The sequence below is a fragment of the Procambarus clarkii genome, chromosome 50 (assembly GCF_040958095.1).
Source record: "Procambarus clarkii isolate CNS0578487 chromosome 50, FALCON_Pclarkii_2.0, whole genome shotgun sequence".
NCBI lineage: Eukaryota > Metazoa > Arthropoda > Malacostraca > Decapoda > Cambaridae > Procambarus > Procambarus clarkii.
Window position 1 is genome coordinate 31,690,799 of NC_091199.1, and position 26,857 is coordinate 31,717,655.

Here is a 26,857-nt window from a genome sequence, read left to right on the forward strand (position 1 = left end):
CTGACTGTGGTGCTTGTAGTGCTGCTGCTTGTGCTGCTGACTGTGGTGCTTGTAGTGCTGCTGCTTGTGATGCTGACTGTGGTGCTTGTACTGCTCCTGCTTGTGCTGCTGACTGTAGGGCTTGTAATGCTGGTGCATGTGCTGCTGACTGTGGTGCTTGTAGTGCTGCTGCTTGTGCTGCTGACTGTGGTCCTTGGAGTGCTTCTGCTTGTGCTGCTGACTGTGGTGCTTGTAGAGCTACTGCTTGTGTTGCTGACTTTGATGCTTGTAGTACTGCTGCTTGTGCTGCTAACTTTGGAGCTTGTAGTGCTGCTGCTTGTGCTGCTGACTGTAGTCCTTGTAGTGCTGCTGACAGTGGGGCTTGAAGAGCTGCTGCTCATGCTGCTGACTGTGATGCTTGTAGTGCTGCCGCTTGTGCTGCTGACTGTGGTGCTTGTAGTTCAGCTGCTTGTGCTGCTGACTGTGGTGCTTGAAGTGCTGCTGTTTGGGCTGCTGACTGTGTTGCTTGTTATGCAGCTGCTTGTGCTGCTGACTGTGGTGTTTGTAGTGCTGCTGCTTGTGCTGCTGACTGTGGTGCTTGTAGTGCTACTGCTTGTGCTGCTGACTGTGGTACTTGTAGTGCTGCTGCTTGTGCTGCTGACTGTGGTACTTGTAGTGCAGCTGCTTGTGCTGCTGACTGTGGTGCTTGTAGTGCTGCTGCTTGTGCTGCTGACTGAGAATCTTGCAGTTCTGCTGCTTGTGCTGCTTACAGTGGTGCTTGTAGTGCTGCTGCTTGGGCTGCTGACTGTGTTGCTTGTTATGCAGCTGCTTGTGCTGCTGACTGTGATGCTTGTAGTGCTGCTGCTCTTGCTGCTGACTGTGGTGCTTGAAGTACTGCTGCTTGTGCTGCTGTGTTGCTTGTACTGCTACTGCTTGTGCTGCTGACTGTGGTGCTTGTAGTGCTTCTGCTTCTGCTATTGATTGTGGTGCTTGTAGTGCTGCTGCTTGTGATGATGACTGTGATGCTTGTAGTGCTGCTGCTTATGCTGCTGACTGTGGGGCTTGTAGTGCTGCTGCTTATGCTGCTGACTGTGGGGCTTGTAGTGCAGCTGCTTGTGCTGCTGACTATTGTGCTTGTAGTTTTGCTGCTTGTGCCGCTGACTGTGATGCTTGTAGTGCAGCTGTTTGCGCTGCTGACTGTGATGCTTTTAGTGCAGCTGCTTGTGCTGCTGACTATTGTGCTTGTAGTGCTGCTGCTTGTGCTGCTGACTGTGATGCTTGTAGTTCTGCTGCTTGTGCCTTTGACTGTGATGCTTGTAGTGCAGCTGCTTGTGCTGCTGACTGTGGTGCTTGTAGTGCTGCTGCTTGTGCTGCTGACTGTGATGCTTGTACTGCAGCTGCTTGTGCGGCTAACTGTGATGCTTGTAGTGCTGCTGCTTGTGCTGCTGATTGTGATGCTTGTAGTGCTGCTGCTTGTTTTGCTGGCTGTGATGCTTGTAGTGCAGCTGCTTGTGCTGCTGACTGTGATGCAGGTAGTGCTTCTGCTTGTGCTGCTGACTGTGGTGCTTTAAGAGCTACAGCTTGTGCTGCTGGCTGTGATGCTTGTAGTGCAGCTGCTTGTGCGGCTAACTGTGATGCTTGTAGTGCTGCTGCTTGTGCTGCTGACTGTGATGCTTCTAGTACTGCTGCTTGTGCTGCTGACTGTGGTGCTTGAAGTGCAGCTGCTTGTGATGCTTGTAATGCTGCTGCTTGTGCTGCTGACTGTAGTGCTTATAGTGTTCCTGCTTATGCTGCTGACAATTGTACTTGTAGAGCTACTGCTTTTGATGCTTGTAGTGGTGCTGCTTGTGCTGCTGACTTTAATGCTTGTTGTCCAGCTGCTTGTAGTGCTGTTGCTTGTGCTGGTGACTGTGGTACTTGTAGTACTTCTGCTTGTGCTGCTGACTGTGGTACTTGAAGTGCTGCTGCTTGTGCTGCTGACTGTGATGCTTGTAGTGCTGCTGCTTGTGCTGCTGACTGTTATGTTTGTAGTGCAGCTGCTTGTGCTGCTGACTGTGGTACTTGTAGTACTTCTGCTTGTGCTGCTGACTGTGGTACTTGAAGTGCTGCTGCTTGTGCTGCTGACTGTGGTACTTGAAGTGCTGCGGCTTGTGCTGCTGACTGTGGTACTTGTAGTACTTCTGCTTGTGCAGCTGACTGTGGTACTTGAAGTGCTGCTGCTTGTGCTGCTGACTGTTAATTTTGTAGTGCAGCTGCTTGTGCTGCTGACTGTGGTACTTGTAGTGCTGCTGCTTGTGCAGCTGACTGTGATGCTTGTAGTACTTCTGCTTGTGCAGCTGACTGTGGTACTTGTAGTGCAGCTGCTTGTGCTGGTAACTATAGTATTTGTAGTACTGCTGCTTGGGCCGCTGACTGTTGTGCTTGTTGTGCAGCTGCTTGTGCTGCTGACTGTGGTGCTTGTAGTGCTGTTGATTGTGCTGATTACTGTGGTGCTTGTAGTGCTGTTGATTGTGCTGATTACTGTGGTGCTTGTAGTGCTGTTGATTGTGCTGATTACTGTGGTGCTTGTAGTGCTATTGATTGTGCTGCTGACTGTGGTGCCTGTAGTGTTGCTGCTTGTGCTGCTGACTGTGGTGCCTGTAGTGTTGCTGCTTGTGCTGCTGACTATGGTGCTTGTAGTGCTACTGCTTGTGCTGCTGACTGTGGTGCTTGTAGTGCTGCTGCTTGTGCTGCTGACTGTGGTGCTTGTAGTGCTGCTGCTTGTGCTGCTGACTGTGGTGCTTGTAGCGCTGCTACCTGTGCTGCTGACTGTGGTGCTTGTAATGCTACTGCTTGTGCTGCTGACTGTGGTGCTGTGGTTAATATTGTAGGTGTTGCTGTTGTTACTATTGCTGGTGCTGCTGTTGTTACTGTTGCTTGGTCCTGCTGTTGTTACAGTTGCTGCTGTTGATACTGTTGCTGTTGTTGTTACTGTTGCTCATACTGCTGTTGTTACTGTGCTTGTGCTGCTGTTGCTACTGTTGCTGGTGCTGCCTTTGTTAATGTTGCAGGTTCTGCTGTTGTTACTGTTTCGGGTGATGCTATTTTTCTGCTACTGCTGTTGTTACTGTTGCTGTTATTGTTACAGTTGCTGCTGTTGTTACTGTTCCTTATGCTGATGTTTTTACAGGTATTGCTGTTTTTACTGTTGCTCGTATTGGTACTGTTGCTGCTGTTGTTACTGTTACTGGTGCTGCTATTGTTACAGTTGCTGTTGTTGTTACTTTTGCTGGTGCTGCAATTGATACTGTTGATTATGCTGCTGTTGTTACCTTTACTTGAGCTCTTGTTTTTACTATTGCTGGTGCTGCAGTTGTTGATTTGATGGTGTTGTTGTTGCTACTGTTGCTGGTGCTACTGTTTATACTATTGCAGGTGCTCCTGTTGTTAATGTTTCTATTGTTTTTACTGTTGCTATTTCTCTGTTGCCGTTATTGTTTCATTTGCTGTTGTTGTTACTGTTGCAGGTGCTGCTATTGTTACTGTTGCTAGTGCTGATGTTGTTACTGTGGCTGGTGCTGCTGATGTTACTGTTGCTGGTGCTGCTATTGTTACTGTTGCTGCTGTTGTTACTGTTTCTGGTTCTCCTGTTGTTACTGTTGCTACTATATCTTGTGCTACTGTTGTTACAGGTGTTGCTGTTGTGACTTGCTTGTGCTGCTGTTGTTACTGTTGTTGGTGTTGCTGTTGCTATTGTTGCTGCTGTTGTTACTGCTGCTGCTGTTGTTACTGTTGCTGTTGTTTTTACTATTGCTGCTGTTGTTTCTGTTTTTACTGTTGCTTGTGTTGTTGTTGTTACTGTTGGTACTGTTGTTACTGTTTTTACTGTTGCTTGTGCTGCTGTTGTTACAGGTATTGCTGTTTTTACTGTTGCTGTACTTGTTATTGTTGCTGTTGCTGTTACTGTTGCTGCTGCTGTTGTTACTGTTGCTGCTGTTGTTACTGTTGCTTGTGCTTCTGTTGTTACTGATGCTGCTTTTGTTTCTGTTTCATGTACTGCTGTTGTTACTTTAACTTGTGCTTCTTTTGTTACTGTTGCTGGTGATGTTACTGTTGCTGGTGCTGCGTTTGTTACTTTTGCTCGTGCTGCTGTTGTTACTGTTGCTGGTGCTGTTGTGGTTAATGTTGTTGGGTGCTGCTGTGAACATAAGAACATAAGAACAAAGGTAACTGCAGAAGGCATATTGGCCCATACGAGGCAGCTCCTATCTATAACCACTCAATCCCACTCATATACTTTTCCAACTCTGAGGTTAATGTTGCTGGTGCTGCTGCGGTTAACGTTGTTGTGCTGCTGTTGTTACTATTGCTGGTGCTGCTGTTGTTACTGTTGCTTGTGCTGCTGCTGTTACTGTTGCTTGTGCTGCTGTTGTTACTGTTGCTGGTGCTGTCTTGGTTAATCTTGAAGGTTCTGCTGTTGTGACTGTTGCCGGTGATCCTGTTATAACTGTTGCTGGTGCTGTTGTTTTTACTATTGCTGGTGCTGCTGTTTTTATTGTTGCTGGCGTTGCTATTGTTGCTGTTGCTGGTTCATTTGTTTTTACTGTTGCAGGTGCTGTTGTTGTTACTGTTTCTTCTGTTATTACTGTTACTAGTGCTTCTATTTTACTGTTACAACTGTTGGTACTGTTGCTGGTAATGCTATTGTTACTGTTGCTGTTTTTGTTGCACTTTCTGCTTTTGTAACTGTTGCTGGTGCTGCCTCTGTTACTGTTGCTGGTGCTTCTGTTGTTACTGTTGCTGGTCCTCCTGTTGATATTGTTTCTGGTGCTGATATTGTTACTGTTGCTGCTGTTGTTACTGTTGCTGCTGTTGATAATGTTGCTGTTGTTGGTATTTTTGCTGATAGTGTTACATTATCTTGTGCTGCGGGTTTTACAGTGGTTGCTGTTGTGACTGTTGCTTGAGCTGCTGTTGTTACCGTTGATGGTGTTTCTGTTGTTAAAGTTGATGCTGTTGTTACTTTTGCTTGTGTTTCTGTTGTTATTGTTGCTGGTGTGGCTGTTGTTACTGTTGCTGCTGTTGTTACTATTTCTTGTTTTGTTTTTGTTGCTGCTGCTGTTATTACTGGTGATGCTGTTGTTTCTGGTGCTGCTGTTTTTACTGTTGCTACTGTTGTTATTGCTGCTGCTGTTGTTATTGTTGCTGTTGTTGTTACTGTTCCTTGTGCTGCTGTTGTTATAGGTTTTGCTGTTTTCACTGTTGCTGGTGTTGGTACTGTTGCTTCTGTTGTTATTGTTGCTGCTGTTGCTATTGTTGCTGCTGTTGTTACTCTTTCTGTTGCTGCTGTTGTTACTGTTTGTACGTTTGCTGCTGTTTGTTACGTACTCCTATAAGATACGTAAGTAAATATATTAATATGTACATTTATAATTGTATGTAAATTACAAGCATGTATATTGATATACTTATATGTTCTATGCAAACGTACATTCATGTTACAGTGTTGGCGTTAGGCCCAACGTATCGTGGGAATGATTGTTTATTTCTTTGTGTGATCAGTTTTCCCACGGGAACTAATGATTTATATGTGATCATATGTGGGTAACAGAGGTGAATAATAATTGAGTGAACTGTATCTGGCAAATTGTCGTGGGATCGTCCGTTGCTGGGTGTGCATGCCATTATTCCTTTCTGTATGCATATTTTAATTACTATGTAAAGAAGTTAGTACTTTATTTTTGTATATCAATATGTATTAAGTATTCATTAAGTTAGTTTAAGATTACTCTTCTCACAATGTATTGCTCCATTGTTGAAATAATAAATATTGTAACTTTGGCAATTTATTCGCGGGGCAAGGCAATCTGTTTTGATTCCCGCGTTATGTTATTCAGTAGCTGATCGGGAACCAGGGAGATAACATCTAGTTGGAGTTAAGTTATACATTTTTGTTCTGTCATAGCCATACATATTATAATTTTAATTTAATGTCTGGAAGATACAGTGATATTTTTAATGTGAGATATTGTGACCATATAATCATCTGTTTGCTATTGAGATTTATTTAATATATATAGATAAGATATTGTCTCTATTCTTCAGTCCTAAGGAAGATTTTATTTTTGTGCTCATTACTTATCAAGGGGTTATACTGGTGATTCGCTATTGAGAACAGCAGTTGTGTCGTATCCCTAGACGTAATTAAAGTTGGCTGCTGTAGGATCACGAGCCGTAACGTACGATAGGTAACACTGTTCTTACTGTTGGTGTTGTTGTTACTGATGTTTGTGTTTCTGTTGTTACTGATGCTGCTCTTGTTACTGTTGCTAGTAATGCTGTTGTTTCTTTAGCTTCTGCTTCTGTTGTTACTGTTCTGGGTGTTGTTACTGTTGCTGGTGCTGGTGTTTCTTTTGCTCGTTCTGCTGTTGTTACTGTTGCTGGTGCTGCTGTGGTTAATGTTGCTTGTGCTGCTGTAGTTAATGTTGTTGGTGCTTCTGTTGTTACTACTAATGTTGCTGGTGCTGCCTTGGCTAATGATGAAGGTTCAGTTGTTGTTACTGTTGCTGGTTATGCTGTTGTAACTGTTGCTGGTGTTGTTGTTTTTACTGTTGCTGCTATTTTTCTGTTACTGCCGTTGTTACTGTAGCTGGTCCGGATATTGTTTCTGTTGCTGTTATTGTTACAGTTACTGCTGTTGTTACTGTTGCTGGCTCTGCTATTATTACTATTGCTGTTCCTGATGTTGTTACTGTTGTTGAGGCTTTTTTGTTATTTCTGTTGCTGTTGCTGCTATTATTACTCTTGCCGCTGTTGTTACTGTTGCTGGTTCTGCTATTGTTACTGTTGCTGCTGTTGTTACTGTTGCTTATAATGTAACTGTATATTTTGCTGCTGTTGTTACTCGTGTTGCTGTTGTGAATTGCTTGTGCTGCTGTTGTTACTGTGGCAATAGTGCTTCTAGTGCTGCTGATGTTACTTTTGCTGCTATTGTTACTTTTGATGCTGTTGTTACTATTGTTGCTGTTATTACTTTTCCTGCAGTTGTTACTGTTGCTGCTGTTGTTACTCCTGCTTGTGTTGATACTGTTGTTGCTATTATTACTTTTCCTGCAGTTGTTACTGTTGCTGTTGTTGTTACTCCTGCTTGTGTTGATACTGTTGCCAGTGTTTTACTGTTGTTCCTGTCGTTAATGTTGCTGATGTTGTTACTGTTGCAGTTGTTGTTTCTGTTGCTGCTGATGTTACTGTTGCTGCTGTTGTTAATGTTCCTCTTATTGTTACTATTGATTGTGGTGCTGTTGTTACTGTTCCTGGTGCTGCTGTTGTTACTGATGCTGCTGTTGTTACTGATGCTGCTGTTGTTACTGTGGCTGGTGCTGCTGTTGTTACTGTTGCTACTGTTGTTACTGTTGCTGTAATTGTCTATGATGCAGGTATTGCTGTTGTTACTGTTGCTGGTGCTGCTGTTGTTACTGTTGCTGGTGCTGGTGTTGTTACTGTTGTTTGTGCTGCTGTTGTTACTGTTACTGTTGCTGCTGTTGTTACTGTTACTGTTGCTGCTGTTGTTACTGTGTCTGATGTTGTTACTGTTGCTGCTGTCGTTACTGTTGCTGCTGTCGTTACTGTTGCTGCTGTTGATACTGTTGCTCATGCTTCTGTTGTTACTGTTGCTGTTGTTGATACTGTTGTTGGTGCTGCTTTTGTTGCTATTCCTATTGTTGTTACTGTTGCTGTAATAGTTTATGATGCTGGTATTGCTGCTGTTGTTACTGGTGCTGCTGTTGTTATTGTTGCTGCTGTTGTTATTGGCGCTGCTGTTGTTATTGTTGATGCTGTTGTTATTGTTGCTGGTGTTGCTGTTGCATTTGTTCCCGGTGTTGCTGTTGTTATTGTTGCTGCTGTTGTTACTGTTGCTGCTGTTGTTACTGTGTCTGATGTTGTTACTGTTGCTGCTGTCGTTACTGTTCCTGCTGTCGTTACTGTTGCTGCTGTTGATACTGTTGCTCATGCTTCTGTTGTTATTGTTGCTGTTGTTGATACTGTTGCTGGTGCTGCTTTTGTTGCTATTCATATTGTTGTTACTGTTGTTAGTACTGCTGTTGTTACTTTTGCTGCTGTTATTACTGTTGATGACGTTGTTACTTTTGCTGCTGTTATTACTGTTGATGACGTTGTTACTTTTGCTGCTGTTATTACTGTTGATGACGTTGTTACTTTTGCTGCTGTTATTACTGTTGATGACGTTGTTGCTTTTGCTGCTGTTATTACTGTTGATGCTTTTTGTACTATTGATTGTGCTGTTGTTGTTACCGGTGTTGCTGTTGTGACCGTTGCTTTTGCTTCTATGTTGTTGTTGCTGGTGTTGCTGTTAGTACTGTTGCTTGTGCTACTGTTGTTACTGTTAGTTTTGATGCTATTGGTACTGTTGATGATGTTGTTACTGTTGCTGGTGTTGCTGTTGTTTCTGGTGCTGCTGTTATTACTGTTGCTGCTGTTGTTTCTGTTGCTGGTGCTGCTGCTGTTACTGTTACTGCTGTTGTTACTGTTGCTGCTGTTGTTACTGTTGCTGTAATAGTTTATGATGCTGGTATTGCTGTTGTTACTGTTGCTGGTGCTGCTGTTGTTACTGTTGCTGCTGTTGTTACTGGTGCTGCTGTTGTTATTGTTGCTGCTGTTGTTATTGGCGCTGCTGTTGTTATTGTTGATGCTGTTGTTATTGTTGCTGGTGTTGCTGTTGCATTTGTTCCCGGTGTTGCTGTTGTTATTGTTGCTGCTGTTGTTACTGGTGCTGCTGTTGTTACTGTTGCTGCTGTTGTTACTGTGTCTGATGTTGTTACTGTTGCTGCTGTCGTTACTGTTCCTGCTGTCGTTACTGTTGCTGCTGTTGATACTGTTGCTCATGCTTCTGTTGTTACTGTTGCTGTTGTTGATACTGTTGCTGGTGCTGCTTTTGTTGCTATTCATATTGTTGTTACTGTTGTTAGTACTGCTGTTGTTACTTTTGCTGCTGTTATTACTGTTGATGACGTTGTTACTTTTGCTGCTGTTATTACTGTTGATGACGTTGTTACTTTTGCTGCTGTTATTACTGTTGATGCTTTTTGTACTATTGATTGTGCTGCTGTTGTTACCGGTGTTGCTGTTGTGACCGTTGCTTGTGCTTCTATGTTGTTGTTGCTGGTGTTGCTGTTAGTACTGTTGCTTGTACTCAGTTGTTGTACTCAGTTGTGCTCAGCCATGTGTTTCCTATCACACTCCTGTCTAGGTCTTCTGTCATTTAGAGTAGGGTTGTAAATGACTGTCACTATTATCTTAGGTCCACCCATTGTTATAGTTCCTGTTATGTAATCTCTGAATCCGTCACAGCCCGGAATTTCCATCTCATCAAAACTCCAGTCCTTCCTTATCAGCAGGGCCACTCCTCCACCTCCTCTCCCTTCCCTCTCTTTCCTTACTATATAGTAGTCCTTTGGAAACACAGCATCTGTTATGACTCCTGACAATTTTGTTTCTGTTAGTCCTATTACATCAGGGTTTTCTTCTTGCACCCTTTCTGCCAGTTCACTTGCTTTATTGGTAATCCCATCAATGTTTGAGTACATTACCTTGAAGCTCACTTTCTTATATCCAATTTCACCCACACTCCCTACAAGTGTAGGAGGTTGTTCTATGGTCATTGCTACTTGGGTAGGCTCCTCCTCCTGTGAGGTAGTTGCCAGGGGTTCAGGGGGAGGTGGAGTGGGGGGTGGAGGGCTTAGGTCCTCCTCAGGCCTGCTTGGGTCAGGAAGAAGTCCTGGGGGTGAGGGAGCAGGGATTGCTTGGGGAGAGGGCACGCCCTCCTGCGGTGTAGTTGACAGGGGTTTGGAGGGAGGTGGAGTGGGGGATAGAGGGCTTTGGTCTTGCTCAGGCCTGCTTGGGGCAGGGAGAAGACCAGGGGCTGGGAAAGCAGGGGTTACTTGGGGTAAGGGGAGGGGGAGGATTTAGGTTTCATTATGGGCATTATGCAGGGGCAAGGAAGGGTTTCTGCTGGGGGGTAGGGAGGGCCCTATTGGGTGGTGGACTGGGGTGTTGCATTCCCCCCTGAGGTTCCTGGGTTGCTGGATTGGAGTTCCCCACTCCCCTCTGGGATTGCTGGGTTGGAGGCTGAGGTTCCCTGGCTCTCTTCCCTCTCCTTGCGCCATTTCCTTGCATCTGCTGCCCTTACTATCTCGTCTCTGGTCATGTCCCTCTGAACATTGTGCTTCTATGTTGTTGTTGCTGGTGTTGCTGTTAGTACTGTTGCTTGTGCTACTGTTGTTACTGTTGGTTTTGATGCTATTGTTACTGTTGATGATGTTGTTACTGTTGCTGGTGTTGCTGTTGTTTCTGGTGCTGCTGTTATTTCTGTTGTTGCTGTTGTTTCTGTTGCTAGTGCTGTTGCTGTTACTGTTGCTGCTGTTGTTACTGTTGCTGTAATAGTTTATGATGCTGGTATTGCTGTTGTTACTGTTGCTGGTGCTGCTGTTGTTACTGTTGCTGTAATAGTTTATGATGCTGGTATTGCTGTTGTTACTGTTGCTGGTGCTGCTGTTGTTACTGTTGCTGTAATAGTTTATGATGCTGGTATTGCTGTTGTTACTGTTGCTGGTGCTGCTGTTGTTACTGTTGCTGCTGTTGTTACTGGTGCTGCTGTTGTTATTGTTGCTGCTGTTGTTATTGGCGCTGCTGTTGTTATTGTTGATGCTGTTGTTATTGTTGCTGGTGTTGCTGTTGCATTTGTTCCCGGTGTTGCTGTTGTTATTGTTGCTGCTGTTGTTACTGGTGCTGCTGTTGTTACTGTTGTTGCTGTTCATACTGTGGCTGCTGTTGTTACTGTTGCTATTGTGGTTTCTGTTGCTTGTGCTGCTGTTGTTACTGTTGCTGGTGTGGTTGCTGTTACTAGTGCAGCTGTTGTTACTGTTGCTGGTTTTGTTACGGTTACTGGTGCTGCTGTTGTTACTGTTGCTGGTGTTGTTACTGTTACTGGTGCTGCTGTTATTACTGTTGCTGGTGCTGCTGTTGTTACTCTTGCTGGTGCTTCTATTGTTGTTGTTACTGTTGCTGCTGTTGTTACTGGTGTTGTGGTTGTTACTGTTGCTGCTGTTGATACTGTGTCTGATGTTGTTACTCTTCCTGCTGTTGTTACTGTTGCTAATGCTGTTGTTGTTACTGTTGCTAATGCTGCTGTTGTTACTCTTGCTGGTGCTACAATTGTTACTGTTGCTGGTGTTTCTGGTGTTGTTTTTGCTATTGTTGTTGGTGCTACTGTTGATACTGTTGATGGTGCTACTGTTGATACGGTTGCTGGATTTGCTGTTGTTTCTGTTGCTGGTGTGTCTGTTGTTACTGTACTTGGTGCTGATGTTGTTACTGTTGTTGGTGCTGTTGTTGTTTCTGTGTTGACTGTAATGCTAGTAGTGCTACTGTTTGTACTGCTGACTGTGAGGTTTGCAGTGCTACTGCTCATGTTGCCGACTGTGATGTTTGTAGTGCTACTGCTTATGCTGCTGACTATGATGCTTGAAGTGCTGCTGCTTGTGCTGGTGACTCTGGTGCTTGTAGTGCTGCTGCTTATGCTGCTGACTGTGGTGCTTATACTGCTACTGATTGTGCTGCTGACTATGATGCTTGAAGTGCTGCGGCTTGTGCTGCTGACTGTGGTGCTTGTAGTGCTGCTGCTTGTGCTGCTGACTGTGGTGCTTGTAGAGCTACTGCTTAAGTTGCTGACTTTGATGCTTATAGTGCTGCTGCTTATGCTGTTGACTGTGATGTTTTTAGTGCTACTGCTTATGCTGCTGACTGTGTGGCTTGTAGTGCTGCTGCTTCTGCTGGTGACTCTGGTGCTTGTAGTGCTGCTGCTTGTTCTGCTGACTGTGGTGCTTGTAGTGCTCCTGCTTGTGCTGCTGACTGTGGTGCGTATAGTGCTGCTGCTTGTGCTGCTGACTGTGGTGCTTGGAGTGCTTCTGCTTGTGCTGCTGACTGTCGTCCTTGTAGTGCTGCTGCTTGTGCTGCTGACTGTGTTGCTTGTAGTGCAGCTGCTTGTGCTACTGACTGTGGTGCTTGTAGTGCTACTGCTTGCGTTTCTGACTGTGATGCTTGAAGTGCAGCTGTTTGTGCTGCAGAGTGTGATGCTTGTAGTGCAGCTGCTTATGCTGCTGACTTTGGAGATTGTATTACTGCTGCTTGTGCTGCTGACTGTAGTGCTTGTAGTGCTGCTGCTTGTGCTATTGACTGTGCGGCTTGAAAAGCTACTGCTTGTGCTGCTGACTTTGATGCTTGTAGTGCTGCTGCTTGTAGTGCTGCTGTTTGTGCTGCTGACTGTGATGCTTGTAGTGTAGCTGCTTGTGCTGCTGACTATGGTACTTGCAGAGCTACTGCTTGTGATGCTTGTAGTCCAGCTGCTTCTGCCGTTGATTGTAGTTACTGGTGATGCTGTTGTTATTGTTGCTGCTGATGTTTCTGTTGTGGCTGTTCTTACAGTTGCTGCTGTTGTTACTATTGCTGGTGCTTCTGTTGTTACTATTGATGCTGATTTAGCTGCTGGTACTGTTTGTGCTGCTGACTGTCGTGCTAGTTGCAGAGCTACTGCTTGTGCTGCTGACTGTGCTGTTTGAAGAGCTACTTCTTGTGCTGCTTACTTTTGGGCTTGTAGTGATACTGCTTGAGCTGCTGACTTTGGTGCTTGAAATGCTGCTGACTTTGGTGCTTGAAATGCTGCTGACTGTGATGCTTGTAATGCTGCTGATCGTGCCCTTCCTGACTTTGTTGCTTGTAAAGCTACTACTTGTGCTGCAGACTATGGTCTTGTAGTGTTGCTGATGTTGTTATTTTTGCTGCTGTTGTTACTGTTGATGCTGTTGTTACTATTGCTGCTGTTGTTACTGGTCCAGCTGTTGTTACTGTTGCTGCTGTTGTTATTGCTGCTGGCGTTGATACTGTTGCCGGTGTTTTACTGTTACTGCTGTTGCTACTGTTGCTGCTGTTGTTACTGTTACTGGTGCTGCTGTTGTTACTGTTGCTGGTGCTGCTGCTGTTAATTCTGCTGCTGTTTTTTGTTACTGCTGTTGTTACTGGTGCTGTTGATGTTACTTTATCTGCTTTTGTTACTGGGTGCTGTTGTTATTACGGTTGCTGCTGTTAATACTGTTGCGGCTGTTGTTACTGTTGTTGATGCTGGTGTTGTTACTAACGCAGTTTTGCTGCTGTTACTGATGTTGATGTTGTTGTTGCTCCTGTTTTTACTGTTGTTGGTGCTGCTGTTACTGTTGCTTGTGCTGCTTTTGTTACTGTTGCTGGTGCTGCTGTTTTTACTGCTCTTGCTGCTGTTACTGTTGCTTGTGGTGCTTTTGTTATTGTTGCTGGTGCTGCAGATGTTTCATTTGCTGGTGTTGCTGTTGTTGCTGGTGCTGCTATTGTTACTGATGCTGCTGTTGTTAGTGTTGCTGCTATTGTTACTGTGGCTGATGTTGTTACTGTTGCTGCTGTTGTTACTGTAGCTGCTGTTGTTACTGTTGCTGGTGCTGCTCTTGTTACTGTTGCTGGTGTTGTTACTGTTACTGGTGCTACTGTTTAAACTGTAGCTGGTGTTGCTCTTGTTAATGTTGCTGGTGTTGCTCTTGTTAATGTTGCTGGTGCTACTATTGTTACTGTTGCTGGTGTTGCTGGTGTTGTTTTTGTTACTGTTGTTGGTGCTACTGTTGTTACTGTTAATGGTGCTACTGTTGTTACTGCTGATGGTGCTACTGTTATTACTGTTACTTATTTTGCTGTTGTTTCTGTTGCTGGTGTGTCTGTTGTTACTGTACTTGGTGCTGCTGTTGTTACTGTTGTTGGTGCTGTTGTTGTTTCTGTGTTGACTGTAATGCTAGTTTTGCTACTGTTTGTACTGCTGACTGTGAGGTTTGCAGTGCTACTGCTCATGTTGCCGACTGTGATGTTTGTAGTGCTACTGCTTATGCTGCTGACTATGATGCTTGAAGTGCTGCTGCTTGTGCTGGTGACTCTGGTGCTTGTAGTGCTGCTGCTTATGCTGCTGACTGTGGTGCTTATACTGCTACTGATTGTGCTGCTGACTATGATGCTTGAAGTGCTGCGGCTTGTGCTGCTGACTGTGGTGCTTGTAGTGCTGCTGCTTGTGCTGCTGACTGTGGTGCTTGTAGAGCTACTGCTTAAGTTGCTGACTTTGATGCTTATAGTGCTGCTGCTTATGCTGTTGACTGTGATGTTTTTAGTGCTACTGCTTATGCTGCTGACTGTGTGGCTTGTAGTGCTGCTGCTTCTGCTGGTGACTCTGGTGCTTGTAGTGCTGCTGCTTGTTCTGCTGACTGTGGTGCTTGTAGTGCTCCTGCTTGTGCTGCTGACTGTGGTGCGTATAGTGCTGCTGCTTGTGCTGCTGACTGTGGTGCTTGGAGTGCTTCTGCTTGTGCTGCTGACTGTCGTCCTTGTAGTGCTGCTGCTTGTGCTGCTGACTGTGTTGCTTGTAGTGCAGCTGCTTGTGCTACTGACTGTGGTGCTTGTAGTGCTACTGCTTGCGTTTCTGACTGTGATGCTTGAAGTGCAGCTGTTTGTGCTGCAGAGTGTGATGCTTGTAGTGCAGCTGCTTATGCTGCTGACTTTGGAGATTGTATTACTGCTGCTTGTGCTGCTGACTGTAGTGCTTGTAGTGCTGCTGCTTGTGCTATTGACTGTGCGGCTTGAAAAGCTACTGCTTGTGCTGCTGACTTTGATGCTTGTAGTGCTGCTGCTTGTAGTGCTGCTGTTTGTGCTGCTGACTGTGATGCTTGTAGTGTAGCTGCTTGTGCTGCTGACTATGGTACTTGCAGAGCTACTGCTTGTGATGCTTGTAGTCCAGCTGCTTCTGCCGTTGATTGTAGTTACTGGTGATGCTGTTGTTATTGTTGCTGCTGATGTTTCTGTTGTGGCTGTTCTTACAGTTGCTGCTGTTGTTACTATTGCTGGTGCTTCTGTTGTTACTATTGATGCTGATTTAGCTGCTGGTACTGTTTGTGCTGCTGACTGTCGTGCTAGTTGCAGAGCTACTGCTTGTGCTGCTGACTGTGCTGTTTGAAGAGCTACTTCTTGTGCTGCTTACTTTTGGGCTTGTAGTGATACTGCTTGAGCTGCTGACTTTGGTGCTTGAAATGCTGCTGACTTTGGTGCTTGAAATGCTGTTGACTGTGATGCTTGTAATGCTGCTGATCGTGCCCTTCCTGACTTTGTTGCTTGTAAAGCTACTACTTGTGCTGCAGACTATGGTCTTGTAGTGTTGCTGATGTTGTTATTTTTGCTGCTGTTGTTACTGTTGATGCTGTTGTTACTATTGCTGCTGTTGTTACTGGTCCTGCTGTTGTTACTGTTGCTGCTGTTGTTATTGCTGCTGGCGTTGATACTGTTGCCGGTGTTTTACTGTTACTGCTGTTGCTACTGTTGCTGCTGTTGTTACTGTTACTGGTGCTGCTGTTGTTACTGTTGCTGGTGCTGCTGCTGTTAATTCTGCTGCTGTTTTTTTGTTACTGCTGTTGTTACTGGTGCTGTTGATGTTACTTTATCTGCTTTTGTTACTGGGTGCTGTTGTTATTACGGTTGCTGCTGTTAATACTGTTGCGGCTGTTGTTACTGTTGTTGATGCTGGTGTTGTTACTAACGCAGTTTTGCTGCTGTTACTGATGTTGATGTTGTTGTTGCTCCTGTTTTTACTGTTGTTGGTGCTGCTGTTACTGTTGCTTGTGCTGCTTTTGTTACTGTTGCTGGTGCTGCTGTTTTTACTGCTCTTGCTGCTGTTACTGTTGCTTGTGGTGCTTTTGTTATTGTTGCTGGTGCTGCAGATGTTACATTTGCTGGTGTTGCTGTTGTTGCTGGTGCTGCTATTGTTACTGATGCTGCTGTTGTTAGTGTTGCTGCTATTGTTACTGTGGCTGATGTTGTTACTGTTGCTGCTGTTGTTACTGTAGCTGCTGTTGTTACTGTTGCTGGTGCTGCTCTTGTTACTGTTGCTGGTGTTGTTACTGTTACTGGTGCTACTGTTTAAACTGTAGCTGGTGTTGCTCTTGTTAATGTTGCTGGTGTTGCTCTTGTTAATGTTGCTGGTGCTGCTCTTGTTAATGTTGCTGGTGCTGCTCTTGTTCCTGGTAATGCTGTTGTTACTGTTTCTGCTTATATTTATGTTGTTGTTGTTGTTACAGTTGCTGAAGTTGTTAGTATTGCTGGTGCTGCTGTTGTTACTATTGCTGCTGATTTAACTGCTGCTACTGCATGTGCTGGTGACTCTCGTGCTAGTGTAGCTACTGCTTGTGCTGCGAACTGTGCTGTTTGCAGAGCTACTGCTTGTGCTGCGAACTGTGCTGTTTGCAGAGCTACTGCATGTGCTGCTGACTGCTGTTTGAAGACCTACTTCTTGTGCTGCTTACTGTTGGGCTTGTAGTGATACTGCTTGTACTGCTTTCTGTGGTGCTTGTAGTGATACTGCTTGTACTGCTTACTGTGGTGCTTGTAGTGATACTGCTTGTACTGCTTACTGTGGTGCTTGTAGTGATAAAGCTTGAGCTGCTGACTTTGGTGTTTGAAACGCTGCTGACTGAGATGCTTCTAATGCTGCTGCTTGTGCCCATGCTGATGATTGTGTTGCTTGTAGAGCTACTGCTTGTGCTGCAGACTATGGTGCTTGTAGTGTTGCTGATGTTGTTACTTTTGCTGCTGTTGTTACTGTTGATGATCCTGTTACTATTGCTGCTGTTGTTACTGGTCCTGCAGTTGTTACTGTTGCTGCTGTTGTTACTCCTGCTTGTGTTGATACTGTTGACGGTGTTTTACTGTTGTTCCTGTCGTTACTGTTGCTGATGTAGTTACTGTTGCAGCTATTGTTTCTGTTGCTGCTGATGTTACTGTTGCTGCAGTTGCTAATGTTCCTGTTATTGTTACTGTTGATTGTGCTGCTATTGTTTCTTTTCCTGGTGCTGCTGTTATTACTGTTGCTGCTGTTGTTGCTGTTACTGGGGCTGCTGTTGTTACTGTTGCTGCTGTTGTTACTGTGGCTGCTGTTGTTACTGTTGTTATAATTGTTTCTGATGCTGGTATTGCTGTTGTTACTGTTGCTGGTGCGGCAGTTGTTATTGCTGCTGGTGTTGTTACTGTTACTGGTACTGCTGTTGTTACTGTTGTTTGTGTTGCTGTTGTTACTGTTATTGTTGCTGCTGTTGTTACTGGTGTTGCGGTTGTTACTGCTGTTGTTACTGTGTCTGATGTTGTTAATGTTGCTGCTGTTGATACTGTTGCTGGTGCTGCTGTTGTTTCTGTTGTTACTTGTGCTAGTGCTTCTGTTGTTAATGTTTCTGGTGCTGTTTTAACTGGTGCTGCTTTTGTTACGGCTACTGGTGCTGTTGTTGTTCCTGGTGTTGCTCATTTAAATGTATCTGGTGCTGATTTTGTTACTGGTGTTACTGTTGTTATTGTTGCCACTGATGTTACAGTTGCTGCTGTTGTTACTATTGCTGCTGATTTTACTGCTGCTACTGCTTGTGATGCTGACTGTCGTGCTTGTATAGCTGCTGTTTGTGCTGTTGACTATTGTTGGGGGTTTCACCTCTCTATTATTCTCTACCCTTACTCTGGGGTGAGCAATAGTTATGCTCAAGGTAACTCACCGTAGCCCTGCGGGTCTTCCCTCGATCCTCACGGCGCCACTGCACGCCAGGAGAGTCTCCCAGTCAATCTTAACGGCCTCTTATTAAGAGTGAGAACACGACTCGTTCACATCGACTGTCGTGTGCCCTCCCCAACAATAGGGCTCTACGGTTAAACACAAGGTCGCCAACTGGTGTTTAAGGTGGCCAGTAACACCATCAGTGGACTGGTGTATTCAGTGGTAGCCTTGGCAAGGTCACACTCAAAGATCAGGAATCAGGCAGGTACTTATTGTTATCACTCTATATTTACCAGTATAATATAGCTACAAGATCAATGGAGGGGATGATAAAAACACAAAGAGCGTTTTGTATTTTACTTAAAATGTATGAAAGATGTCACAAGGCCACACAATAATCGATAAATCAACTGATCCTGACTCGGCCGGTAATTCCCACGGATATTATGCGACCGCTAGAGGGCAACACTCTCCCCTCCTCATCAAGTGTCAAGAACAGCTGATCGCAATGGCCTCTCCGCGCGAACTTTGCTTGTTTTCTAGATTCACGCGCGCTGTTTCTTTAAACTTTCCAATAAACTAGAAACTTGCACACTCGATATTGGCACAAATAAACCGTATTACTCAATTACACTGTACTCAGGCTCAAACAGTCTTTTCTACAATCAATGCTATAATGATTCACTGTAATGGTTTTACCTTGTTCTTCACTCAACCATATATTATGAAATATTAACACTGGAGTTTTCAATACTTTCTCTCGTGGGCGATAACGCAATGATTCACTATACTCACAAATGATTATTCACTGAATGAACATAGACATATATATGGTATATAAATCAATCATCAATACATGGAAAATAAATAGTTTCTGGGCACATAGCCTAATCTCCAAATACTGGCATAATATTATATATAATTTACCACTATATGTTCATATCAAAATCTATAGAAAGATATACACAACACAGTAAATTTATCACTGGTTCCTGGTGCCTGTACACACTAATAATCAACATGAATATTACAAGTACTCTTGATAGTACTGTCTAGCACACTGGTGCTTTACCATGACATGGGTTAGACTTGCTCACGACATATAAAATCCTCAGGCTAGATAATATAGCCGAATAATATAGCTAACTAAAGGGGAATGGGGAGGGAACTAGAAACACCTACTTCACCCTATCCTCCGATGAGAGTCGAGATGTAGCTCCTGGTCCTCGTGTCGGGAACGCCCCCACACTACACGTCGTCGTGTCCTACCAGAGCCTCTCGTCGTCCCATCGTTTAGCGCGTCGTCTCCGTGCCTCCTCACTGCAGGTCCGTCCTCCTTCTTGACCTCTTGAAGGTTGGAGTCGGTCTCCTGGCCGTCGTCTTCTCCCAGCAACGGCTGTCACCTACGTCTCAGCTACAGTCGTCCAGTTTCCCCAAATAGTCCTCTCTTCCTCAGCTACCCAGTGGCTCTGTCTGCCACTACGCTGTCACGAACTGGTGAATTGCCACAGACGCCACATACGTCACTGCACGGCTTCACTGCTACTGGCACAGTACCTGACTGGAGCACTTGTTGCTCAAATAACCGTCAATTCCCTCTTCTGGTTCAACACATAAACTAGGAAAGACTTCTCAGAGTACTGGCGGACTTCAGGTGACGCGTAAATCCACGGGAGCTGGAATAACTGTCCGACTGACAGGACCACTCGTCGCACGTCCGACCTCTATGACGTGTCGTGTCTGACTGCTGGCGCCAGCCCGGCTCGCGGGCCGGACCCCCGTCCTTCGTGACGTCACTTTTGCCACGGGAAGTTTTCATTGGCTCCCGGTGCCACATTGCTGTCGGTGACCAATCCGGTGCCACTGACGTCACACAGTTTTGGCGGGAGATCAGGGAGGTAAGCGCCATCTTGGCTCCCTAAAGGGCCTAAACCACAGGCCAAAATATTACTATTTCACTAATTTCTCGGCTCTCCGAGAACACTTCACTCTCTCCCATATATCAAATTGTAGCCTGCAACGTAGAGAACGCTTGGGAAAAGTAGACATGACTCTTACTGCAGGCGTGGGAGAATTATAATGGGGGGGAACTCCGTCACACTATGCTGTTTGCATAGCTACTTCTTGTGCTGCTGACTGTGGTGCTTGTAATTATACGGCTTGTACTGCTTACTGTGGTGTTTGTAGTGATAATGCTTGTGCTTTTGACTGTGGTGCTTGAAATGCTACTGACTGTGATGCTTGTAACGCTGCTTCTTGTGCCCATGCTGATGACTGTGTTGCTTGTAGAGCTACTGCTTGTGCTGCAGACTGTGATGCTTGAAGTATTGCTGATGTTGTTACAGTTGCTGCTGTTGTTACTGTTGCTGGTGCTGCTGTAGTTACTGATGCTGGTGCTGCTGTTGTTACTGTTGCTGGTCCTGCTGTTGTAACTGTTGCTGGTGCTGCTGTTGTTACTGGTGCTGGAGCTGCTGTTGTTACTGTTCCTGGTGCTGCTGTTTTTATTAGTGCTGGTGCTGCTGTTGTTACAGTTGCTGGTCCTGCTGTTGTTACTGTTGTTGTTAATAGTGCTGCTGTTTTTACTGTTACTGCTGTTGTTACTGGTGCAGTTGTTGTTACTTTATCTGCTTTTGTTACTGGTGCTGTTGTGGCTACTGTTGCTGCTGTTGTTACTGTTGCTGCTGTGTTTACTGATGCTGCTGTGTTACTATTCCAGCTGTTGTTATTGTTGTTGTTGTTGTTGTTACTGTTGCTGGTGCTGCTATTGTTACTGTTGCTGGTACTACTGTTGTTACTGTTGCTGCTGTTGTTGGTAACGCTAGTGTTATTGATGTTACTGTTGTTACTGTTGTTGGTGCTGCTGTTATTGTTGCTTATGCTGCTGTTCTTACTGTTGTTGGTGTTGCTGTTTTACTGCTCCTGCTGCTCTTACTGTTGCTTGAGCGGTTTTGGTTACTGTTGCTGGTGCTGCTCTGGTTAATTTTTTTGTGCTGCTGTTGTTACCATTGCTGGTGCTGCAGTTGTTACCATTGCTGGTGCTGCAGTTGTTACCATTGCTGGTGCTGCAGTTGCTACTGTTGCTGTTGATGCTCTTGTTACTGTTGCCCATGCTTCTGTTGTTACTGTTACTGGTGCTGCTGTTGTTACTGTTGCTGTTGTTCCTACTGTTGCTGGTGCTACTTTTGTTACTGCTGCTATTGTTGTTACTGTTGCTGCTACTGCTGTTGTTATTACTGTTGATGCTGTTGTTACTTTTGCTGCTGTTATTACTGTTGATTGTGCTGCTGTTGTTACAGGTGTTGCTGGTGTGACTGTTGCTTGTGCTCCTAGAGTTGCTGTTGCTGGTGTTGCTCCTGTTACTGTTGCTTGTGCTACTGTTGTTACTGTTGCTTTTGCTGCTATTGGTACTGTTGATGCTGTTGTTACTGTTCCTGGTGCTGCTGTTGTTATTATTGATGCTGTTCTTACTGTTGCTGGTGTTACTGTTGCTTTTGTTCCTGGTGTTGCTGTTGTTACTGCATTGCAGGTGTTATAGTTGCTGCTGTTGTTACTGGTGCTGCTGTTGTTTCTGTTGATGTTGTTACTGTGGCCACTGATGTTACTGTTGGAGCTGTTCTTACTGTGGCTGCTGTTGTTACTGTTGCTATTGTTGATTCTGTTGCTTGTGCTGCTGTTGTTACTATTTCTGGTGCTGCTGTTGTTACTGTTGCTGGTGTCGTTAATGTTACTGGTGCTGCTTTTGTTTCTGTTGCCGGTTTCTTTACTGTTACTGGTGCTGCTGTTGTTACTGTTACTGGTGATGCTGTTGTGAATGCTGCTGCCGCTGCTGTTGTTACTGTTGCTGCTTTTGTTACTGCTACTGTTAGTACTGGTGTTGTTGTTGTTACTGTTACTGCTGTTGATACTGTGTCTGATGTTGTTACTGTGCTGCTGTTGTTACTGTTGCTAATGCTGCTGTTATTACTGTTGCAAATGCTGCTGTTGTTACTGTTGCTGGTGCTCCTCTTGTTACTGTTGCTGGTGTTGTTACTGTTACTGGTGATACTTTTTAAACTGTTAATGGTGTTGCTTTTCTTATTGTTGCTGGTGCTGCTGTTCTTCCTGGTGATGCTGTTGTTACTGTTACTGTTGTTGTTACTGTTGCTTGTGTTGCTGTTGTTACTGTTGTTGCTGTTTTTACTGTTGCTTGTGCTGCTGTTGTTACCGTTGTTAGTGCTGCTGTGGTTAATGTTGCAAGTGCTACTTTTGTTTCTGTTGATGGTACTGCTGTTGTTACTGTTGCTGATACTGTTGTTACTTTTGATGGTTCTGCTGATGTTACCCTTTCTGATGTTGGTACTGTTGCTGGTGCTGCTATTGTTACTGTTGCTGCTATTATTAATGTTGCTGCTGTTGGTACTGGTGCTGGTGCTGCTGATGTTTCTGTTGCTGGTGTTGCTGTTGTTACTATGTCTGCTGTCGTTACTGAGGCTGCTGGTGGTGCTGTTGCTGTTGTTAATGTTGCTGCTGTTGTAGCTGTTCATGCTTTTTTTACTGTTGTTATTGACGTTATTGTTTCTACTGCTGTTACTGTTGCTGTTGTTGTTACAGTTCCTGGCGTTGCTGTGTTGCAATTGCTGCTGTTGCTACAGTTGGTGCTGTTATTACTGTTGCTTCAGTTGTTACTTTTGCTATGGTTGCTGCTATTGTTACTGTTGCTGGTGCTACTTTTGTTACTGTTGCTGGTGTTGATGGTGTTGTTGTTACTGTTGTTGGTGCTACTGTTGTTACTGTTGATGGTGCTACTGTTGTTACTGTTGCTGGTGTTGCTGTTGTTTCTGCTGCTGGTGTGTCTGTTGTTTCCGTTGCTGGTGCTGTTGTTGTTACTGTTGTTAGTGCTTTTGTTGTTTCTGTGTTGAGTGTAATGCAAGTAGTGCTACTGTTTGTACTGTGATGTTTGATGACTGTGATGCTTGTAGTGCTGTCGCTTGTGCTGCTGACTGGTGTGCTTGTAGTGCTGCTGCTTGTGATGCTGACTGTGGTGCTTGTACTGCTCCTGCTTGTGCTGCTGACTGTAGGGCTTGTAATGCTGCTGCATGTGCTGCTGACTGTGGTGCTTGTAGTGCTGCTGCTTGTGATGCTGACTGTGGTGCTTGTAGTGCTGCTGCTTGTGCTACTGACTGTGGTGCTTGTAGTGCTGCTGCTTGTGATGCTGACTGTGGTGCTTGTACTGCTCCTGCTTGTGCTGCTGACTGTAGGGCTTGTAATGCTGCTGCATGTGCTGCTGACTGTGGTGCTTGTAGTGCTGCTGCTTGTGCTGCTGACTGTGGTCCTTGGAGTGCTTCTGCTTGTGCTGCTGACTGTGGTGCTTGTAGAGCTACTGCTTGTGTTGCTGACTTTGATGCTTGTAGTACTGCTGCTTGTGCTGCTGACTTTGGAGCTTGTAGTGCTGCTGGTTGTGCTGCTGACTGTAGTCCTTGTAGTGCTGCTGAGAGTGGGGCTTGAAGAGCTACTGCTCATGCTGCTGACTGTGATGCTTGTAGTGCTGCTGCTTGTGCTGCTGACTGTGGTGCTTGAAGTGCTGCTGCTTGCGCTGCTGCTGACTGTGGTGTTTGTTGTGCTGCTGCTTGTGCTGCTGACTGTGGTGCTTGTAGTGCTACTGCTTGTGCTGCTGACTGTGGTACTTGTAGTGCTGCTGCTTGTGCTGCTGACTGTGGTACTTGTAGTGCAGCTCCTTGTGCTGCTGACTGTTCTGCTTGTAGTGCTGCTGCTTGTGCTGCTGACTGAGAATCTTGCAGTTGTGCTGCCTGTGCTGCTTACAGTGGTGCTTGTAGTGCTGCTGCTTGGGCTGCTGACTGTGTTGCTTGTTATGCAGCTGCTTGTGCTGCTGACTGTGATGCTTGTAGTGCTGCTGCTCTTGCTGCTGACTGTGGTGCTTGAAGTACTGCTGCTTGTGCTGCTGTGGTGCTTGTACTGCTACTGCTTGTGCTGCTGACTGTGGTGCTTGTAGTGCTTCTGCTTCTGCTATTGATTGTGGTGCTTGTAGTGCTGCTGCTTATGCTGCTGACTGTGAGGCTTGTAGTGCAGCTGCTTGTGCTGCTGACTGTGATGCTTGTAGTTTTGCTGCTTGTGCCGCTGACTGTGATGCTTGTAGTGCAGCTGTTTGCGCTGCTGACTGTGATGCGTTTAGTGCAGCTGCTTGTGCTGCTGACTATTGTGCTTGTAGTGCTGCTGCTTGTGCTGCTGACTGTGATGCTTGTAGTTCTGCTACTTGTGCCGTTGACTGTGATGCTTGTAGTGCAGCTGCTTGTGCTGCTGACTGTGGTGCTTGTAGTGCTGCTGCTTGTGCTGCTGACTGTGATGCTTGTAGTTCTGCTGCTTGTGCCGTTGACTGTGATGCTTGTAGTGCAGCTGTTTGCGCTGCTGACTGTGATGCTTGTAGTGTTCCTGCTTATGCTGCTGACAATTGTACTTGTAGAGCTTGTACTTTGATGCTTGTAGTGCTGCTGCTCGTGCTGCTGACTTTAATGCTTGTTGTCCAGCTGCTTGTAGTGCTTTTGCTTGTGCTGCTGACTGTGGTGCTTGAAGAGCTACAGCTTGTGCCGTTGACTCTGATGCTTGTAGTGCAGCTGCTTGTGCTGCTGACTGTGATGCTTCTAGTACTGCTGCCTGTGCTGCTGACTGTGGTGCTTGAAGTGCAGCTGCTTGTGATGCTTGTAATGCTGCTGCTTGTGCTGCTGACTGTGATGCTTCTAGTACTGCTGCCTGTGCTGCTGACTGTGATGCTTGTAGTGGTGCTGCTTGTGATGCTGACTGTGATGCTTCTAGTACTGCTGCCTGTGCTGCTGACTGTGATGCTTGTAGTGGTGCTGCTTGTGATGCTTGTAGTGCTGCTGCTTGTGCTGCTGACTGTGATGCTTCTAGTACTGCTGCCTGTGCTGCTGACTGTGATGCTTGTAGTGGTGCTGCTTGTGCTGCTGACTGTGATGCTTCTAGTACTGCTGCCTATGCTCCTGAATGTGGTGCTTGAAGAGCTACTGCTTTTTCTGCTGACTGTAGTGCTTGTAGTGTTCCTGCTTATGCTGCTGACAATTGTACTTGTAGAGCTCTTACTTTGATGCTTGTAGTGCTGCTGCTTGTGCTGCTGACTGTTATTTTTGTAGTGCAGCTGCTTGTGCTGCTGACTGTGGTGCTTGTAGTGCTGTTGATTGTGCTGATTACTGTGGTGCTTGTAGTGCTGTTGATTGTGCTGCTGACTGTGGTGCTTGTAGTGCTGTTGATTGTGCTGATTACTGTGGTGCTTGTAGTGCTGTTGATTGTGCTGCTGGCTGTGGTGCTTGTAGTGCTGTTGATTGTGCTGATTACTGTGGTGCTTGTAGTGCTGTTGATTGTGCTGCTGACTGTGGTGCTTGTAGTGCTGTTAATTGTGCTGCTGACTGTGGTGCTTGTAGTGCTGTTGATTGTGCTGATTACTGTGGTGCTTGTAGTGCTGTTGATTGTGCTGCTGGCTGTGGTGCTTGTAGTGCTGCTACCTGTGCTGCTGACTGTGGTGCTTGTAGTGCTGTTGATTGTGCTGATTACTGTGGTGCTTGTAGTGCTGTTGATTGTGCTGCTGGCTGTGGTGCTTGTAATTCTGCTGCTTGTAGTGCTGCTGCTTGTGCTGCTGACTGTGGTGCCTGTAGTGTTGCTGCTTGTGCTGCTGACTGTGGTGCTTGTAGTGCTGCTGCTTGTGCTGCTGACTGTGGTGCCTGTAGTGTTGCTGCTTGTGCTGCTGACTGTGGTGCTTGTAGTGCTGCTGCTTGTGCTGCTAACTGTGGTGCCTGTAGTGTTGCTGCTTGTGCTGCTGACTGTGGTGCTTGTAGTGCTACTGCTTGTGCTGCTGACTGTGGTGCTTGTAGTGCTGCTGCTTGTGCTGCTGACTGTGGTGCTTGTAGTGCTACTGCTTGTGCTGCTGACTGTGGTGCTTGTAATGCTACTGCTTGTGCTGCTGACTGTGGTGCTTGTAGTGCTGCTACCTGTGCTGCTGACTGTGGTGCTTGTAGTTCTGCTTGTTGCAACTGTTGCAATAATTGCGACATATTTTCTTCCCAGTTCACCAATTGGGTCCAAGACATTATTTGAGTATATTTTTGTATAGAATCTCCAAATGACTGCCTGCGACATTTACCTGTGAGTTCCCATCACTACTCTATCTGGTACCCTTTTCTGTTTCCTGTTATGGACCAAGTACCTGCACCTCTGTGTGTTGCCTGGTACCTCTCTCATCTCCTACTATGCAAAACGGTACCTGCACCTGTAACTGTGTGTTGCCGGAACCTCTCTCATCTCATACCATGGTCCAGGTACCTGCACCTCTAACTATGTGTTGCCTTGTACTTCTCTCATCTCCTACTATTGACCAGGTACCAGCTGCTGGTGGACGAGTACCAGGGAAGGAGTACCATGGGGAACGTCCTTGTACTACACGAGACCCTCAGTGGAATGAAGTTCTCCACCATGGACAGAGACAATGATCTCTGGGCAGGTAAGTTTGGTCTTCACAGATGACGTCTTGGGGCGAGGATATTGTCCGTATTGTCCGCCATTAACAATATATTCCTGTAGGAACTATTGTTAACTTTCTCCTTTAAGGGACCATTTGTATAATATAATAAAGTTAATGTTATCACTTGATGATTATATTAGTGCACGACGGGGATAATGACCTTAACAAACACCTGAACCAGGAAGACCATTGTTTGTTCATCCTGGCTTGTGTGTGTGTTTGTATGTATATGTTATTGTTTGTTTGCCTGAGTGTGTGTGTGTTTATGTTATTGTTTGTGTGCCTGTGTGTGTGTTTGTGTATGTTATTGTTTGTTTGCCTGAGTGTGTGTGTTTGTGTATGTTATTGCTTGTGTGCCTGAGTGTGTGTATGTGTTTGTGTATACGTGTATGTTATTGTTTGTGTACCTGAGTGTGAGTGTATGTTATTGTTTGTGTGCCTGAGTGAGTGTTTGTGTGCACGTGTATGTTTTATGTACAGTGAGGAAGTGGGTGGGAGTCAAGGAGTGGGTGAGGGTCAGAGAGTGGGTGGGAGTCAGGGAGTGGGTGAGGGTCAGGGAGTGGGTGAGTGACAGTGGGTGGGGGTCAGGGAGTGGGTGAGGGTTAGGGAGTGGGTGAGTGTCAGTGGGTGGGGTTCAGGGAGTGGGTATGGATAAAGGAATTGGTGGGGGTCAGGGAGTGGGTAGTAGTCAGAGATTGAGTGACGAATAGGGAATG

General features: G+C 45.5%; 2 protein-coding genes across 2 annotated transcripts; both read right to left on the minus strand.

Moving 5' to 3' along the window:
* Positions 1-1,212: 1,212 nt before the first annotated feature.
* LOC138351736 (basic-leucine zipper transcription factor A-like) lies at positions 1,213-20,726 on the minus strand. The gene is made up of 3 exons (XM_069303763.1): positions 20,550-20,726; positions 1,925-2,516; positions 1,213-1,748 (listed from the first exon to the last, which is right to left on the minus strand). The coding sequence occupies exons 1-3, from the start codon at positions 20,724-20,726 to the stop codon at positions 1,213-1,215; spliced, it is 1,305 nt and encodes a 434-aa protein (XP_069159864.1).
* A 2,526-nt stretch (positions 20,727-23,252) lies between these two features.
* LOC138351737 (uncharacterized abhydrolase domain-containing protein DDB_G0269086-like) lies at positions 23,253-25,710 on the minus strand. The gene is made up of 3 exons (XM_069303764.1): positions 25,612-25,710; positions 23,917-24,601; positions 23,253-23,620 (listed from the first exon to the last, which is right to left on the minus strand). Exons 1-3 carry the CDS (start codon positions 25,708-25,710, stop codon positions 23,253-23,255), a joined length of 1,152 nt encoding a protein of 383 aa, XP_069159865.1.
* Between the last annotated feature and the right edge of the window lie 1,147 nt (positions 25,711-26,857).